General features: G+C 39.5%; 1 protein-coding gene and 1 pseudogene across 4 annotated transcripts in view; one reads left to right on the forward strand and one right to left on the reverse strand.

The window, feature by feature from the left end:
• The window catches only part of LOC137993225 (uncharacterized), a 34,671-nt gene extending 18,086 nt beyond the window's left edge, over nt 1-16,585 (forward strand). For all 4 annotated transcript variants that reach the window (XM_068838939.1, XM_068838940.1, XM_068838941.1 and 1 more), the window contains 2 exons: nt 10,139-10,631; nt 12,101-16,585. In XM_068838939.1, the coding sequence (XP_068695040.1) occupies nt 10,170-10,631; nt 12,101-13,003 (1,365 nt within the window). In that variant the 5' untranslated portion in view covers nt 10,139-10,169 and the 3' untranslated portion in view covers nt 13,004-16,585. The remainder of the gene's footprint in view (nt 1-10,138; nt 10,632-12,100) is intronic.
• On the reverse strand, nt 2,763-8,545 carry LOC137990847 (uncharacterized; annotated as a pseudogene).
• Nucleotides 16,586-20,000: the final 3,415 nt, after the last annotated feature.

Genomic DNA, 20,000 nt, shown 5'->3' on the forward strand with positions numbered 1-20,000 from the left:
ACAATGGTCCATGTTACAGCTCTGCAGAGTTTAAAAAGTTTTCGGAGGACTGGGCTTTTCATCATGTCACGTCGAGTCCAGAGTACCCCCAGTCAAATGGTCAGTCGGAGAGAACAGTCCAAACAGTCAAGTCAATGCTTGAGAAAGCTGACGACCCATACAAAGCCCTCCTTTTATATCGGAATACTCCTTTGGATGAGGTCAACTTGTCACCCTCGCAAATGTTAATGGGAAGGCGTTTGAGAACCCAAATTTCAATGACCAGAGAAATGTTAAAGCCCCAACTGTATGATCCTGAAGAAGTCTTGCCTAAGTTAAAAGAAAGGCAAAGAAAGCAAAAGCTGCAGCATGACAAAACAGCGAAGGAACTGCCACCACTGATGAATGGCGAGTTTGTAAGAGTTCGAGAAGGCAACAAGTGGAAGCCTGCTAAAGTTACGGAGATTCTTCCGTTACCAAGATCCTACAAGGTTGAAACAGAGCGAGGAGAGTACCGAAGAAATCGTCACCATTTGCTAAGAACTGAAGAGCCAAAGGCATCAGAGTTTGCATGCTCAGCCTCATCCGATGTAGACCTAACAGGCACTGAAGTTGAGATGTCTGGTGCAGGAGCCCTGCAGAATCCTAGGTCAACACCAGTCAAAATGTCTATGGCTACTACCACACGGTTCGGTAGGACAGTTAGAGAACCTTCAAGGTCCAAAGACTATGTCAAGTTTTAACCACAGTTGGAACAGTTTTGTAACATTTCACAAAGTCTTGTACATGTGTTCAATTTTGAGATAGAAACACTACTCCAGTGGTCACGTTGTCTGAAGTTTTGCATTGCCACTGTTTCTTAATTCTGTAATTTTTCAGTTGTGTTTCCTTTTGTTTGCTTGCTTTTCTTTCGCTAAAAAAAGGGGGAGATATAACATCAGGTCAGCGGTTGCACCAGGCACGTGGTGTGGGGAATAAAGCAGTGCACGTGTTCTGTAGATCCGCCATCTTGTGTCTGTTGTTCCTTTGCTATAACACTTCACATAACTGACTGCTTACCGCAATCGTCTTCATCGAAACTCACAAAATTTGACGGATAAGAATTTTCATTCTATATAGCGTCTTCGACATTTGCTTCAACATGCATTCAACACTTTGTTGAACCAAATGTTCGGTGCGTTTGAACAGGTCGTCTAACATTGTTGAAAGCGTAACGGAAATGTTGAAAGTTTGTTGAATCAAGTTTAAATTGGTATAAACTTTCATTCAACATCGATTCAACTTTTCCTTTGTTTTCGAAATGTTGAATGGAGTTGAAGCCGTTTGAACACTCTATTCAACAATTGTAGAACACGCGCATGCTCACATAAGGCCGCAAAAGTCAATATGGCGTAGTTTATCTGGCCGAGAAAGTCTGGTTTCTAGTTCGTAGTTCCTCGCAATCAATTTTCGCGAAAGTGTTGGTTCTTTTGTTAGCACAATGTTGGAACTGTTTGAACGGCCTCCGCATAACTTTGTTTTTGAGTCCAACATTTGCCCAAGATCCGTTCAACGTTTGTTGAATGAAAGTTGATCAAATGTTAAAACCGTTTAAATGGGCCTTTACGTGAAACGGCTAGCCGACGTTTGCCATTTCACGTAATCGTGAGGTTAAGTACGGTGCCTACTATTGTTATTGCGCATACGTTCTGCCCATCTCGAGATACTCGGATCACCTATCGACGGTGCTTATAATACAGGGATATTTTTGTGCGGTTGAAAACTTTGCGGAGAAAGAAGAACTTAGCAAGTGCATTTTTCAGAGATAATTAAGCTTCAGTCTGGAATGGGACGCCATACATTGCTTTGTATTTTAAAGCCTTTCACAGATACTGTTGATTAATTATCTTCGAAAAATGCGTGGTTACCCCCACTTTTCTTTTTGGATTTCAATAACGCTTGTTAAGAGCTGCTTTTCCCGCATAGTCAGTAAACCTCGCAAAAATACCTTTGAATTTAGTGGGCACCGTCCGTAAGGAGGCATGAAAGGGTTTATCGTTGCTATAGTGAAACGATGAAAGATACCACAGAAGGATATTTCATAGTGTAGCCAAACTATAAATATCTTTGCAACTCTATTGTTGGGTAATACTTTAAGGGCACTTATGACCTAAGATCGGTTACCATGGCAACAAGCCAGGTCCACAAAAAGGCCCTCTAAGCCTCAGTTTTTGAAAATTATCTGAAAAACTAGGTCGGTGACCTACCATTGTTATTTCTTTGTTGGAAATCTCTCTAAATTCTTTAACTTCTTAAGGAGTATGACGGAACGTTATCTAGTAGAATTTAAGATACATCGGAAAACGGCTTTCTATAGTTTACAGAAAATTGTACTAGATAACTTTCCCCGAAACTTTGAAGTGCCATCGTGAATGATACGTGCATGCAAAAAATCAAAATAGGTCACCGAGCAAAATTCCGAGATTTTGACAAATTTTTTCCGCAGGTTGTATTTCCGGTTCGCGCGATTTTGCGCCGTATTTTCACTTCCGGTGTGTTACGCGCGCTACTTTTGATAGAAATTTGATTCATTCAGCTGACGCGTGTTTCCTAGTTATGGCGTGTGTAGGTTAAATTTTTGCTGTATTTCACCCTTAAATACCAAAGTTGGAATTCGCTGTTTTCGCAAATCCCATAATACAGTTAATAATAATAATAATAATAATAATAATAATAATAATAATAATAATAATAATAATAATAATAATTGGCAGTGCTAATGACCCTTTACTTGCAGTATTGAGGACTGAATTGCGAAGGGCGCAGCTCACGATATCGGGCTGAAAGCATACAAAGCCGCCTCTGGCTGCCGCTATACAGTCCATGTTGATGTCGGAGCACAGCACCACAACTAGATGTTAATTAGCTCTGAGTCGATTTTGATGAGGGAGGAAAACCGGAGTACCCGAAGAAAAACCCTCGAGTCAGGTTGAGATCGTCTAAAACTCAGCCCACATGCAAGCCGGGGCCAGAGTTGAACCCCGGCTCGCAGCGATGGGAGACTCGATAGATAACCACTAAGTCACCCTGACTCCCGCCTTTCAGTTTGGGGGTTATTCACATTAAAACAATGGAAGCATGATACAGTCCCAAGAGTAATTAACTTGTATTGTTATATAGCTGAGTTTTTTCCCCAAGCAGCGCGCACTCTCATTGGTTGCTTCGAGGTCACATGACATCTAACAATAAAACTGTTTCCCACCAAAAGTCTCTGAGCGGGTGACACTGCACTGTTACATGCGAATGTTGACCGACGACCGCCGTTGCTGTTGCTGTTGCATGTTTTTCTTTTTATGCTATATAACAAATCACTTAATGACTGGTCCCTCGGGAAACAGTGCATTTTGTTTCCCTCGAAATTCAATGTTTCCCTCGGCTGCGCCTCGGCCATTGAGATCCTCGGGAAACAAAATGAGCTGGTTCCCTCGGCATCAGTCATTAAGTGTTTATTGTTTTCATGTAAAGAATGTATAGATTATTTTATCAGCGGTTTGAGAGTAAACGATCGGTAATTCCATAATATCACGAGTGGCATTTATACCAAATAACACGTTCAAATCAGGCTATTTAATTTAACAATTATTATATGAGCGTGGGTTGGATATAAGATGGAAAATAACCAACGAGGCACTTACGTGGCGCCGAGTTGGCTGTAACTAGTCTCATATCCAACAAGCGCGAGTGCTTGGACAATCAGTCATTGTGTCCCCGGAAACTTCGTTAATCGCACAAATGTTTCAGCCTAGTAATACTTAACGCAATCAGTTTCCATATTAGGTCATACGGTATATATAAACAATAGCCACCATTTGGCGCGAAAATATGCTCAGATATTTGTCCGCGGACGTTATCTGTTCCGAGAAGCGAACAATTTTGCGAGAGAGAAGCTCGAGGAAAACTGTGAGCATCGAGTAACAAATAACGTCCGCGGACAAATATCTGAGAATATTTTTAACGTCAAATGGAGGTTATTGTGTTTATTATCCTTCAAATATTTTTCGCAAGGCTGGAGCTTACAAATAATACAAAACATTTACGAACAGCTTACCGACAAAAACGTTTAGAATACAGCGTAGGAAGTTGACTTCTTCGTGTTTTCTGATACCACTTTATCGACCAGTAGGTTCATTTCTTCTTCCGTCGCAAAAACAAACCATTTCGCCATCGTGAAATTAATTCTAATTGCAAAAGTTTTGGGAAATCGGGGAATATTATAGGATATTCCCTAGTTTTAGTTGGGGAATTCGGTCACGTAACCTGTTTAGATCAATCGCGTGCAAGCGAAAATATTTGATGGATTATAATTAACAATTATTCGCCGAAGGCGAAGTGATTATCGGTGAATATTCACCGAGACGAAGTCGAGGTGAATATTCACAGATAATCACTGAGCCTGAGACGAATAATTGTTTTAGTATAAATACACAGGTGATTATTTCAACAAAGAGAAAAAAAATTGTTCAACGCGAAATCATCTTCACTTACGGTGGCAAAACGACTACTGGCAGCCATTTTGTCCGTCGAGGTGATTATCGGCTGATAATCCGAGATAGCAAGCCAATGAGAGCGCGCGATTTTGTATAATCACCTGTGTATTTATACTAAAAGCTGATAACCGAAATTGAACGAACCAATCAGAAACGCAATATCTGAGGTCGAGAATTTAATAATATTGGTAATACTACTACCTTAAAAAGCTGACAGTAATTTTCCCATGCACACTAAAATACCTCTGCTCTTAGCCAATCGAATGGAAGAGATTTCTCCGGTAAAACTATAAGCTTTATAATAACAAAAGATACTTAAGAAAATAAATAAAACGTAAAAATGGCAACTTTATATGTGCACAGTGACAAGAGTGGCCATTGGTCTTCTCTAGCAGGTCGCCGCCATTCTCAGTGCAGTCAAAGAAAACGAACGAAACAAACACAACTTACCTACCTACAAAATTATTTTTAACTGACGAAATACACAATTTTCTAATTTATCTATAAATTTTTGAACGAAGACAACAGTTTTTTTCGCGGAAAACGTTTCTTGGTGGCTTATAGCCAGTTTCATTCCTATCGAACTTACAAAAAACTTAACTTTCCTGTAAGTGGTTTGCAACCAATGTATTGAGTTGTACTATTGCTGCTGGACGAAAAAAGAACCTAATGAGAGATGTTCTGTTTCCGTCCAAGAGCGTAGCGAGGATCCCATCAAGTGAATAGCACGAATGTGTGTAGTCACTGCAAACACCAAGAAATCACCTCCTCGTATAACTAGAATCCGAAAATGAGCAACGAATGAAAACATTAAATGCTTCTATAAAATAAAACTAAACCAGTGTAATGATACAAGGTACTATTAACTAAGTAGTAAGTAGCGTAACCTGAAGCGAAAAAAAGATTTAATTATGATATCAATTTAGTATTAATAATGATTGATAGCTATCATTGTATCAGAAAATCGTGTCTTTTTTAAGACACGAATGTCATTTGCTCGTGGCAAAAGGCAACCGTACCTTTTCAGAACTGCTTAAAGCAACCTTCATTTGACATTACTCATTCTCTGACCCCGTCTTCAACCCATTTCTCAAGAATGTCAACCACATCCCACCTTTCCAAATCACTGTCTTTCAGTAACTCAATGAGACACCCTACTGTTGGTTGGGTCCTACGTGTACTGCACCACAGCTGGAGCAGTTTATCAGTCGGATTTTCCTTCAGTTCCAAGTTTCGAGTGATGTCTTTATCAAAGTTCATTTTTTCTCCCAACAATCGAAAATCTCGAAAGTTTAGGTCATCTCTTGGGTTTAATTTTAGACAGATCCGTGCTCTAATCGGGTAAAGAATGTTTTGAACAGACGTGAAAAGCCTAGAAGATGGCTCTTGCTGAGTTCTTAATCCATCCACCTCATCCAGTCTCTCTTCAACTCTTATCCCTGAAAATCCAGCGACAATCATTTCTGGTCGTAAGGGATCGTCATTGTTCTCTGGTACACGCATTTTTGGTACAAATTTTGCAAGGGCTCCATTCTCGTTATTTTCATCTGATACACTTAGCGTTTTTGTTTGTTGTATCGCAGCTTGAAGGTAGGAGCCTTTCATTGTGTTCGTTGCTTCAAGACCCTCTTTTTTGCTCTCTAGATATGGAAAATAAATAACAAATTAAAAATATAGAAATGAGTACACATAATCTTGGACTGTTAGTCTTGGTGTTAGAGTGGCTCAAACTCGTTTTATTTCTTAAGAGAAACTGCACTATTTAGGATTGAATCTACAATACTACATAAGTTATGGTACCACTTGTGGAAAGCAGTTATTACTCCATGAAATGCACCCAACATTATGACATAGTACCGGACTCAACACTACCTTCACAGTTGGAAAATTTAAGGTACAGTCTGTACCTCTCAATCTATGCAAGGGAATTTTGCTAACTGTGCAGGGACTAATACCAGCAATAAAAATGTGGGGATTACCGAGTTTCTTTTTAAGAATAATTATAAGCATTTGAGGACAAAATTGTAGGGTGGCTTTAGATGGCTTGTGGTGTAGTGGGAAAACTGGAAAAACTCCGAGAAAATCAAGACCCCTTTTCAGGAATGTTGGACAAATTTCCCTCGTAATCGGTTCACCAAACACCCTCCTCCATAATAATGTTGATGGTTTTTTTTTTTATTGCGGAGACGTAATTTTTCCATTACCAGTATTGTATGGCGGAGGAAAAGGGGTGGGGAATGCAACTTAAAAATGAAACAAAGATTACTGTTTTCTAATTCTGGTCTTTCCATGAATTTCAGGGTCCCAATTAACTACTTTTCCCACTTACTGTAGAAATAACAAAAGACAATTCACATGCATTCAGTACTGATTTTAATCTTGGGCGATCAACTCTTAGGAACAAACCGAGGAATCTAAACAAGGGCACATAAAATGATCAAGAACTGCTACTGCCTTACCATATTGGCTGATTACCTTGTTTCTCTGGGAACATCTCGAACATTTTCTTCACAAGTCTGTTACATTAGGTGCGGTTACACTCACCATGGTAAATGCCATTTCCCATGGTAAATTATCCCACGGTGCCTCACACTTGGGTTTTAGTATACCGTGTTAACTAGGGGTCACACGTTACGAAGATTACCGAGGTAAAACGAAATCTCACGCAATTCATTGGCGGGAAATTTAATCACAACTTCATCAGCATAGCGATTGGCTCTTGTACCTCGGGCATCAAAACACCCTTCCAACTTCCCACGTTAAATGTCATGGGCGCTTCCACTGATCTTTTTGACGTCTCCATGGATATTTAACACGGGAAATTTACCTCGGGAAGCGTCGGTCACACTACTAAATACAGTTTCCCGTGGTAAAAAGGCAATTTACCACGGTAAAAGTGCCCCGTGTAACCGCACCTATTGTTTCCTCAAATTGAATTCCTCCATGTATTCTTTCCGCAACTTCTGAGCCACATCAGCACAATCTTTGGCACCTTTTTCTCTAACCTCCTTTATCTCGTTGGCCCAATCTTGTGGTTTCATAGAATCTATAACAAAGTTAGCCCCAGAAGGTAATTTCCTCAGTGCCATTCCTAGCCCAGTGTTCCCACTGACAAGAACAGGAACATCAGCAGACAAGGCAGAAAGACAAGTTGTTTCAAAACCCACTGTTCTTGAGGGCTGGATGGCTAATTGTACTTGACAAAGCAACTTTTTCAAGTCTTCTGTATTCTTCTTAACTGGTCTAACAGTGAATTGTCTTGGGTCGATATATTTCTCATTGACAAGCAGACTTTCAAGCACTTTGGTGTCTTTTCCCGGCAACACAATGAATATGATATGGTATGAGAGGTCCTTCAATAGCTCGATAGCTTGTGCAGCAATATCAATGCCTTTGACCGAGAAATACTTTTCGTGGTAGGTTGCACTTACCACAAGGCGAAAGATGTCCCCATGTTCAACGACTGGCCGAACACCAATCAGATCATGAACGACTGCTGGGGTTAAATCAAAAACAAATTTCTTTTTGGATCGCAGATATGCTGTGTAAGCTTCAGCTACTTTGGGCCCAATTGCAATAATGATGTCAGCTATTTCGCACAATTTGAGCTGCACATCATGTTCTGATACTTGATGCCCAGACTGTGAGCGAGCTTGCTTCCTTTTTCATGTACTTTGCTAGCTCTTCACTGATTGTGTGGAGAACATGAACCCACTTACACTTCTTGGAATCCTTGATAACTTGTGCGTATTTTCCAGGGTTGCGTCCATAGGAGTGGATGATCATTACATCAATATCATGGCTGTCAGGTGGATTAAATAGACGTTCCTCGCCAGCAACATCAATAAACTCTTTTGGATTGACCAACTCTAAATTTAACTCCTTGAACCACTTTTCAAGTTCTGGGGTTTTCCTTGCAACAAGTCCAGACAGTTTAACTGATGGGTTCCAACAAATGGGTCGCCCGTGAGTTAAGGGGATCGACAGAGACTGTCTTCTCACCATGTGTCTGTCGATTGCATTTCAACATGTATAAAGCCTACGAGTTGGAGAGTGAAAGGCGGTGCACAATTAATGTTGAACCATTGTGTACTAGTTCAGAATCTTTTGCTTCACCTTCGAAGGACGTCATTTCTTTAATTCTTCAGTCTCTTGCTTCTAAATGCAGCGGAAGGTGCTCAAACACTTAAGTATAAAAGCCACAAACAGCACTGGCGGCGCACAACCTAGCGAACAGGAAGTCACAGCTTTCTAAGCTGCGTTGTGATTATCCATCCGGATTGGCTAATCAGATCGAACTTCCGGTTACGCAGGAGTGACACATTTGCATAAAGAACCTCACCAAAACTCGTGGATATATCCATATATTCACGAGTAAAAAACTGCTTAATTTAATGTGTCACCTTCAGAAGGTTGAATAGTCTTGGCAGCAACGGAGTGGAAATTGTCGCCGAAGAATTTGTACTTGACTTTTTTTAATTGACTTGAAACTGTCTTGTTACTTCTAATATTGGTGTCCAACCTCTATTTATGTTCACCTTGAAAAAATCTAAATTTTGACTGTACTAGTCTCTGCCTATGCCAGGATGTGGAAATGTTACCCTAATAATACTTGGTCTTGTGGAGCTTTCTGAACTTTGTAGTCTATATGTTCTCTGTGACACCGACTCTGCTCTATTAGTTAGTCCAGCAGTCACATCAATATTAGTTTCAAGTCATATATTGGTGCACTTGCTACTGAGACCACTGGATATAATCTCAGATTAAAAATTAACCAAAGAGTTTATTTCTCTACTCCTAAATGCTGGTCAACGCTTTTATTCGGCAAAACTTTACATTAGAGGAAGTCAATCTTGAAAAACAAAAATAGGCAAAAGAAACTTTCACCAAAAAGTTGAAAACGTGAGACAAAAGTTTGCGCTTATCCTGGATTAAGTTAATCGGCTTCCGAACAACCGGGCCCAGTTCTCTTTATTTTTAGGAAAAGCGTTGTTTAAATTTTCAGAAGGATTTATTGAAGTGGTTGAAAATTGCACTTCTGCATTCCTTTTCGTGGTCAAATTCATGAAAAAGATTTGTAATATAATTTAAACCTGACAAGTAGCTATGATCCTCGCAGTTATGAAGGCAATTTTTGCAATTGCGTAGAGAAGCCTGAAAATTTCAGGACTTCAACGGGGTTTGAACCCGTGACCTCGAGATACCGGTGCGACGCTCTAACCAACTGAGCTATGAAGCCACTGACGTTGGGAGCTGGTCATTTGTGGGTTCTAATGTTCCCGTCAGGAATGCATCAATGATGAAATGATGTATGAAATAAACCATATATGAACTGCGGACATGAAATCAAGTGAAGCTATCAAACCCCGTTGAAGTCCTGAATTTTTCAGGCTTCTCTACGCAATTGCAAAAATTGCCTTCATAACTGCGAGGATCATAGCTTCAATTGATTTCATATCCGCAGTTCATACATGGTTTATTTCATATATCATTTCATCATTGAAGTATGTTTCCGTTATTACCATGCAGCCTGTTTCATATTTGTGTTTTTTAAGAAGAATATATATCATGATCAAGAAAGTAACAAAAATCGTACAGACAAAACATAAAAAAGAATTTTTTCATGTGGACAGGATTGCCTACAGACGCCCTTTCAGAGCCAAGATGCTGCTCTCCAGAATTCGAGAGACGTTGGACTTGATCTTCATGCAGGTCGTGATTATTCTCTCCTGTCAAATGTCGCTTGCGACATGCGAGGCAAATGTGATGGGATGCGTAAGGAATGAGTCCTGTGCTCAAACGTTTGGAGAAATCTATAACAGCCTTGCATCAGCCAAAAATTACTTTAAAATTGCAGAAGCTTTGTATCCAGCCACGACACCCTCGTCTGTCCTCGTCCACGTAAATTTGTACGTGACCAAGCAAGAAAATAGCTCACTAATCCCGTACACGTGGAGCAAGTCATGCCTGTACGCTGGTTTCCCTACCAACGTCCTTCAGATTTTGTCTCTTGGCTCTATTCTTGTTGCCCCTCGAACTCAACAACTGGACATTACAATCCCACCTTTCTGTTGTAACGTTTCATGGGACGAACGCAAAATGATCGTTAAAGGAGCATTAGCTTCGGTAAGATGTGACTTAAGTTTATTTCACGGTGGTTGAAAAGATCGGTTATTAATGTAGACGAGCCCAATTCCATTAAAAAAGCTGCACACCTTTTAATGCGGGAATTGTTCACAAAGACAAGCGTTTTGAGCGCAATTGAATGAATTGCAACATTCTTGGTGGGTGGCGAGCAAAATGTATGTGTGAATGGCTAGGTAATTGTTATTCTCTGAAAGGGATTCCTAAAGGTGCAAAAGAGTTGCCACAGCAAAATATTTATCCACTTGTCAAAACGAAAAAAGCATGGTAAAGTAAAGAAGTACGATAAGTTAAGTCGAGATTGCAAAATCAGTTGTGAATCAGACAGACGTTGGAGCAAACTGGAGCTCTTTCATGCTCTCTCCGACAGTCAAACAACCGATTCAAGAATTCAAGTTTGCGAACAGTTCTTCTCCACTAATTCGAGGTTGTCAACCTTAAAGAGCTGTCTTTAGAAACTGTCCCTTTTATTTTAATGTTTTGACAGTCATACCTGAATTAGTAGAACTCTCGACTTTCACTAATTACGTGAGTGAAGGCCAGCACTCAGGTTTCCAAGGAAACTTATGTTCCGATCACAGAGAGCTCGATTTTCCCAAAAGAAGGCATCTTCCGAGTTGTATCTCTTGATTCCGTTCATTCCCAAGTGCCATTAGTAGCTACTGGGGAATTCTTTTCCCTCTCCTGCGGATGCCCACAATTTTTAACCGTGAGAATTCTCATCAGAGAATTTGAGTATAAAATCTTCTGAGGAAGGCTAAATCTCTACAGGACTCATGCAAGGGGCATACTGAAAATGTGTCCGTTGTCTGTACACCCGGAATTGTAACTTGGGAAGTGATTTTTTTGGGTATTAACACTCCGTTCCTAGCTTCGTGGGCAATCATCTACAGACTTGGATATTTATCTGTAATTTATTGCACGTAGTCCCAGGGGGGGGGGGGGGGGGTACGCCCTTATATGGGCTATATAGGTATGTGCGGCCCCAAAGGGTAGGGTTTTTCAGCCGTTTTGGTCATAAATAGGGTATCGATTTTGGCCAATTTTCCGCCATTTTGGTCATAAATAGGGGATCGATTTTTGCACTCTAGTCTTGAATTCGTTTTTTATTTAGAAGCTACATCTTTATCATGTAACCTACCTAATAAAAGTAGATAAACATTGCCTTTAACATTGGTCTGAACTAGGGTCAGGTCATAAATAGGGTAGGGAAAATCGCAGATTTTGGTCATAAATAGGGTAAGGGTTTTGGGAAGCGGGCTGCAGACCCCTACCCAATTTTTCTGGGAACACCCCTACCCTCCCGGGCACGTAGTATCTCGATAGCACTAGTTTCTTTTTTTCTGATCTTGTTTCCTTTTTCTATCTTTCTCTTTGTCAGTAGAACCGGTCATCTTTAAATGTTGGTCAATGTTACGATAAATATGTTACTGTGATTTTTATCATTACAGCTTGAAGATCTTGCTGTGAGTCCGGCGATACAGGATCCACGACTGAACACAGCTGAGTGTGTTGTTGAGGGTCACAAAGCAAGCATTTCTGCAATTGGACGTCGCAGTTTTCATATAAGAGCAATATTGTGGCTGTCTTTAATTTTCACAATCATTTGTGGCCCATTGTTAGCTTTAATTGCCCTTATATTTTTACACAATAGTAATTCACATAGTACAGCTCTTGTTACGGCTGGCAATTATAGTTTGTACTTTATTTTGATTGTGGAATTCGTACTTGTAATTACAGCTTTGGTTTTTTCTGCAATAGGGAAAGCTTCCTTTGATATTTATGCAATTCTTGGAATAACAGTTTTGGAGGTGCCTGTCTTAGGAGCCCTTGTAACTAACAACCTAACCGGTTTCGATTTCTTACCTGATATAAAAGTCCGTCGACTCGTCTTCTTTACGTGGGGAAATCTGACTGTTTATCATTTTTGCTGGCTTGTGATAGGCATCATGTTAAACCCAATATGGGGTCTCATTGTTCTTCTTTTTATCGGTGTAATTTTCGCTGCTTTTTTCTTTGCAGTTTATATCTACACCTACTATTATGAGACCACCAAGATTCAACTGCGTACCACATGGTTTAAATTGCGTAGCTCTATTTTATGTACGGTTGGTTTGCTTTCTGTTTGGTTACTTGTTGCCGTGGTGATTTTAAGCGGACAATCATTTTTCGGAAGGGAGACTGCAAATGACGTAGTGAAAGCTGTAACCTTGTACTGTATGACGGCATTCATCTCATGGATAACATCCTGGGTGAAAAACAAAAACGAAGTAAAGGATAAGTCTAAGAAGGGAGGACGAGAGAAAGAGGCTTCAAAAGAGGAAGAGGAAATACCTTTATTAGAGACACGCTGAGATTTCGCACTACGAAACCCCGCTTAAAAAACTGAGATAGCCAATCACAGCAGCGAAATGGCTTTCTCGCAAGTGCAAAAAGCGTTTTGTCCAATCAGAAGTGACTCGTCAAAACATGCCAGTAATTTCATTCAACAAGTTCAAGCTCCTTGCGTGCCAAGCCGTCAGAGTGATAAAACGTTCGTACCAAAGGTACAAAGGTGGCTGTACAAAGTACAGTTACTTTCAGCAATGGCTCGAGGCTCCACGAAATTTAAGCATTTAGAAAAGTCAATTGATGACTATATTATCGAACAACAGAACAAAAATACAAGAGCTAAGACGGCAAGAGAGTGAAGTTACCCGTTGAATTTTTGAGAGGAAAACACGAGAAAAGAAATCCTAAAGACATCGAAGCCAAAGAATTGAACGAATATCTCTGCCAGTTCTTCCTTAGTGTGAAGCGAAAAGACGGCAAAGACCGTCAAGTCTTCGAGGTCTGCTTGAAATCAAATTTTAATCGACATTTGAAAGAAAAACGCATTTATAGAGCGGTTTTCAAATGAGTGTCGTAAAACCAAAACCAAAGTAATTACTTTGGCCAATCAAAAAGGACGGAGACAATCCAGTAAACCAATCAAAACTCGAAGTAATTACACGTTGCCGACACAAAGCGCGGGAAAATGTGCACGCGCGAGCCACGATTGGTTTTGGTTTAAACCAATCACTGAGTGAAGTAATGCAAAACCAAAGTAATTCACTAATTACTTTCGACACTCAATTGAAAACCGCTCTAAACGAATTAAACGCACATTTGACTCTTCAGACGAAGACAGCAGTCCGCCTCTTGACATAGTAGATTCAGCTTTAATCCTTAAATACTTCAGTTTCATTGAAAAGCTAAGTACTTACTTTTATCGAGCTTTTCCTACTTTTTATCATATTCAAACTTGAATGAACACTTACGAAAAACGAATTCGTTATTATTAAAATGTCATTTTGTGAGGTTAGTTGATTGAACATTCAATTCAGCATTTTATTTTAAATTACTATTTCAAGCCTTCATGTAACTTGTAAGGTACTTATTAAGCTTTAATGGTTTCATGTAATTTGATAAAATGAAAATAAATCGTCTTGGTAGTTTAGAAAATCTCAAAATGTATATAAGAAACAAACTTCATCATGGAAAGTGCTTTTGTACGGTATTTACGCACGAGTGCTCACTCGCCTCAGGCTCGCTCGTTCGTTTTGTGAAACCAAACCGTACGTCAGCGCTTTCCATGAAGAAATCTACATTGAATTCTTTGGCCCCGGTGGCTTCGATTCAACGTGAGTAGCCTCACATCTCTCGTTGTCTTAACTCTTGTATTTTTGTTCTGTTGTTCTATAATATAGTCATCAATTGCCTTTTCTAAATGCTTAACTGAATTCGAATTTCGTGGAGCCTTGAGACTGCTCAAAGTGTACGTTTTTTTGTACTTTTGGCTCGAAGGTTTTCTCACTCTGACGGCTCTTGCACACAAGGAGCTTGAATTAAATTAACTTATTGAATGAAATCAGGGGTATGTTTTGACACGTCACTTCTGATTGGACGAAACGCTTTTTGCACGTGCGAGAAAGCCATTTTGCTGATGTGATTGGCTATCTGAATTTTTAAAGAGGGATTTCGTAGGAAGAAAACTGTGAGTACAGGCCCGTTTAAGCGGTTTCAACATTTGACCAACCCAACATTCGTTCAACAAGAGTTGAATGGATGTTGGGCAAATTTTGGATGCAAAAATAAAGTTGTGCGGAGCCCGTTCAAACGCTTCCAACATTTTTCCAACAGAAGAACCAAAACTTTCGCGAAATTTGATTGCGAGAAACTAAGAACTAGAAACCAGTATCTCTCGTCCAGATAAACTACGCCATATTGACTTTTGCGTCCTGATCTGAACTACAATTTTGTTCGACAGAGTGTTCAAACGGCCTCAACACCATTCATCACATTTTCGAGAACAGAAAAGTTGAATCGATGCTGAATGGAAGTTTAAACCGATTTAAACTTGATGCAACACGCTTTCAACATTTTTTACACTTTCAACAATGTTGGACGACCTGTTCAAACGCATCGAACATTTGGTTCAATACATGTTTAAGCAAATGTTGAAACCGCTTATAAAACAAGCCTTAAATCTCAGTATGTATATAATAAACTGAATGAATCAGTAGTCGTGGAAATTGAATTAATTAGTAGTCGTTGTTTTAGTGCATTTATTACATATTGAAACTTCCTTAGACTTCCTTATACTTAAATGTGTACAACTAGGAGTTCTCACTGAGAAGTGAGTGCTGTTGTTAGTAGCCTGTTTGTATGTAAATATGACAATGGGAACTTCAACGAAAATATGACTAATTTCATTTCCAAAACAACATGGTTGCATGTACTTTGAATGAAAATATCCTTACCTTAAGACAATGTTCTACAGTTTCTGGATGATTTTGAAATTCACCTAATTCACAAAACTTTAAAGCAACAGCAGTTCCATTTTCATCAGGAATTCCCAGCGAATTTCGTGCATGTGAATCAACTAGGTACCAAAAAAAAAAAGGATTTTTTTCATAACAGCCATCACCTAACCATCAGGCACTAACATTGCGTTTAGAATATCCGAAAATGCATTAATCAAAATCTGCTTCAGTTAGCAAAATGGCCCTTCGCCACAAAATGAGCGATCCATGCGCTCTTGGTAAAATTTGCAACTCTCTTCGTCGATTCTCAAGGACAATGGAGACCCTGGGAACGTGGTTGTAAAATTTGGTGTAGTTTAAACAGTACTCCACATTGTTCTGCGAGGTTGCCACCTCTGGTGTCTCGTCTATTGAAAGCCTATTGGTATCGGGTACCATTTTATTAGTTAGTGCATGTAAATACATGCGATCTCCATGACATAACATGTTATCGATATTTGTTTGTGTCCAGGAATCGACTGAATCCGATCGATTGAAAAGCAAAGCTGCAAGTGACATAAATAGCTATAAATGCACACTGTCGGTCTCTAGAATGCTCACTGAAAGCTTAATGACCTTGATGGATGCTTCTTCGAATAGAAGTAATCGTAAAAGATAACCAAAGCGATCGAGGAAACGAAAAAATGCCACAACTTACCTGTATTAAAACAGGGTAAACCTCGACTCTTCCGCTATGAGCACACGCGATTTTCCGCTGAGGGAACACAGTCAAGTGGATTTCATCTGTTATAACCTAGCTGCTGATTGGCTAGACAGGGCCATATAAGAAGACTCCTGATAGGCTGTTTCTTAATGTGAACGATGGAACAATGGAACCAAAATTCTCAATAGTGCTTCAAGAACATGAAGGCTGCCGATAGTACTAGTCGTGGAAACTAAATTAACTAGTAGTCGTTGTTTTACTGTATTTATTACACATTGAAACTTCCTTAATTTTACTCTATTTTCGAATTAATAGATTTTAGATTTCAAATTCTACTATTCTTAGCTAATTGTACAAGGTACGCTTTTCTTTCTTTTTTTATTCATTCGTTTCGTGTGTTGTACTTGTAAACTAGCTGGTGAGACTGTTCTCACAAAAGCTAAGTGTAATAAAACCATATAAAACTTGACTTGAATTGACTTGACTTGACTTGATTTGACTTGCAAGAAGTCGAAGTCGCTGTGTGCTTGTGTAGAACGGAACAATTTTGAACGAATTTAAACTCTTTAAAGCACCATTTTACTTACAGTGAAGCTACGTCACGCGTGACCAGAGTATTCAACGATGTGACGTCTGTATTTTGAACCTAATCTACGATCTCAAGTTTGCATTTTGTACACTCCGATTTGAATGAAGGACGGTGCCTACTATTGTTATTGCGCATTCGTTCTGCTCATCTCGAGATACTCGGGTTTCCTATCGGTGATGCTTACCAATACAGTGATATTTTTGCGAGGTTGCTCTCCAGAGAACGTAGATCTTAGTAAGTACTCTTGGTATCCAAAGATAAAATTGGGGGTAACCATGCATTTTTCAGAGATAATTAAGCTTCAATTTGAGAAAGAACGCCATACATTGCTTTGTATTTTAAATATTATTCATCAGTTATCTTCGAAAAAATGCGTGGTTACCCCCAATTTTCTATTTGGATTTTAATAACACTTGTTAAGATCTACATCTCCTGCATAATCATATACCGGGGCAAAAATACCTTCGAATTAGTAGACACCGTCCTTAATTTACTTCAAAATCTATCATTCACGTGTGACTTGGCTCTCAAACCTTAGGCAACAATTACTCCTTTTTAATGGTAACTAAAAGCTTGCAGTTGTAACTGCATTGATTTCTATGACGCCGATGAAATATGAGGGGATAAGAGAAGTTTTTGGTACTTATAGATCTCTTCTCGAAGCAAGACCACAAACCCAACGGTAGCTCTATTGTTTGAACTTTTCATGAATAGAGATTTAACATCACCTTTACGTGAAACGTGAACGGCAAAAGTGACCACGTGACCATGATTTTCCCACCATTTTTCACGTTTGCAGGTTGCCCCTTGCGGTTCATTTTCGTGTTTGCCGTATACGTGGAATTTTCTTCTTGTTTTTCTTCTACATAACCAATTTGTTTGTGCGAAAAAGAACCCCAAAATCATTTTTCTGCAAATCAAAGAAGGAAAAATTGGGTTCCATGGTTATAGATCGTTTATAGAAATGATTCCTTGCCGCAATTTTTTTCATGTACCCACATTGACTCTCTGTTGACTCACAAAACGGCCTTATCGACAGTTAAGGATTTTCATTTTATATAGCGTCTCTTCTAGAAACCATGTTTAAAAGACACTGAGTCTTTGTTTTTTGTTACTCGAGATTAACAGAGTCCATTCTGATTTGCCTTGGGTCACGGGAAGCTAAAGTCACAAGCTTCACTCCATTTTACATGAAATGTAAAACAACAAGCCCACTTTTGCCGTTTCAGGTAAAAATGATGCTAATTCTCTCAAATATATGAAGCACATTTGCGTAATTGAATTTACTAGCTATGTTAAAATAAACACTTAATGACGGGTCCCTCCGATTTGAACTGTTTCCCGAGGGACCAGTCATTAAGTGATTTGTTATATAGCACAAAAAGAAAAACGTGCAACGGCAACAGCCCTGAAAAATTCAGGACTTTCATCATTGATTTCATCATAGATTTCATTTCTCACGGGACCATTAGAACCCACAAATGACCAGCTCCTAACGTCAGTGGCTTCATAGCTCAGTTGGTTAGAGCGTCGCACCGGAATCGCGAGGTCGCGGGTTCAAACCCCGTTGAAGTCCTGAATTTTTCAGGCTTCTTTACGCAATTGCAAAAATTGTTCTCATAACTGCGAAGATCATAGCTTCACTTGATTGCCTATCCGCAGTTCATATATGATTCATTTCATATACCATTTCATCATTAAATAGACAATGATATCATTGGAGCTTTTTTCATTCTGGGGAGCATCCTTGACCCAGAATAATGCCTTTTTCCCCAATGGGCATTTCATCATCCTTTAAAATATTATGCACATGATAAACAGGTCTTTTTCTTTCTCCTGGTGCAACACCTAACATATTATCACCATGTTTAGTCATATCAGGTTCTTGTAATAAGGTGTCCATTCACCTGCTGGCCCTTCCCCTAATTACACCAATCATCCACATCATTATCATTTGTATTGTTATTGTTTTCAGTACTGGCATTTGTTGTCTGTTCTTTATTCACAAAAAGCAGATTGTTTGAACTTTCACTGACAGGTTGGCAGTCTTCGATGAATTTTGACCATTCTCCATTTTCATTTCTTGTGTTCAAAATTTCGAGCCAATTTTGTCGCGTTTCTATGCGATCATTTTGGAATAATTCACTTGTTTTGATTCGATAATCAGCAGCATCTAAAACTTTCCTTGCTCTGATATTCTGAAATTTATAGTGATGATTGTAGGCTGAGTTTTATTTTCAGTTTAATGGGCATGGTCTGTGAGTTACTAATGGACATTGGTAAAACATTCACTGTCGAACTTACATCTACAGCATTGCCATAAGTGCTTAATTTACCTCCTCTGGGTAGCTCACTGAGATTTGTGCAAAAGGGATATGCGGTGAGTCTTTCTTCCCATGGACTGAGTTAATTCAAGCACCTGTCGTTTGTCTTGAAAACTTGTTTTGTTTGCTTTTGAACAGCCCAGTAATTTTCGATCTTTTAAATTCCTGTAACAAAAGCACCGTACTTTGACTACGTTATTTACTCTCTCTCTTTGAAATCGATACACCTAACAAATTAACGAAAAGTCGTAAGCTTACATATCGATAAACTTAGTAGAAACGACTTACGAACGCTGAACAAGATAAGACTTCATTTGAGGGCTGTAAATAATGGTAATTGAACTGAGTGGGGGGAAGATAACCATGCCGTTTACCCTGTGAGTGTAGTAAATATGGAAGGAATCAAATGCCGTACCCTCTTAGATACAGGAGCTGGCAGCTCCTATGCGTCTGCGGGTCTACTCGATCGTCTGCGAAAGCATTCAGTTTGCAAGGAAATTAGGAAAATAGAGATGATGATGCAATCAACAAATCGAATGATTGAGCTTCACAGTCTGAAGATTGCAAACTTGGATGGCAGAAGTTACAAAAGTGAACCGCAGCAACCTCCTCTCCCATCGGAATCCCGAAAACAAAGGAAAAATGGAGCAAGATTTGCTCATCTTAGAGGTATCACTTTGGATAATGTTGATGAATAGGCGAACTCCCAATACACCTTATCCTTGGGGCTAGCAAATACGCTAAGATTAAAACGAATACCAGACCGAGATCTGGACATCCGGGAAAGCTGGTGGCGGAGCTCACACGTTCTGGTTGGACAATGATGTCCCCCGGGAATCAAGTGGATTTAACAAGCATTTTCGTGTCGCAAACATGGTCCTTTGATTATGAAAATATGTGCAGACTCGACGTCTTAGGACTCGATGGGAGATCGGTCCAGTATCTATCAAA

This window comes from Montipora foliosa, chromosome 2 (assembly GCF_036669935.1).
Source record: "Montipora foliosa isolate CH-2021 chromosome 2, ASM3666993v2, whole genome shotgun sequence".
NCBI classification, from domain to species: Eukaryota; Metazoa; Cnidaria; class Anthozoa; order Scleractinia; family Acroporidae; genus Montipora; species Montipora foliosa.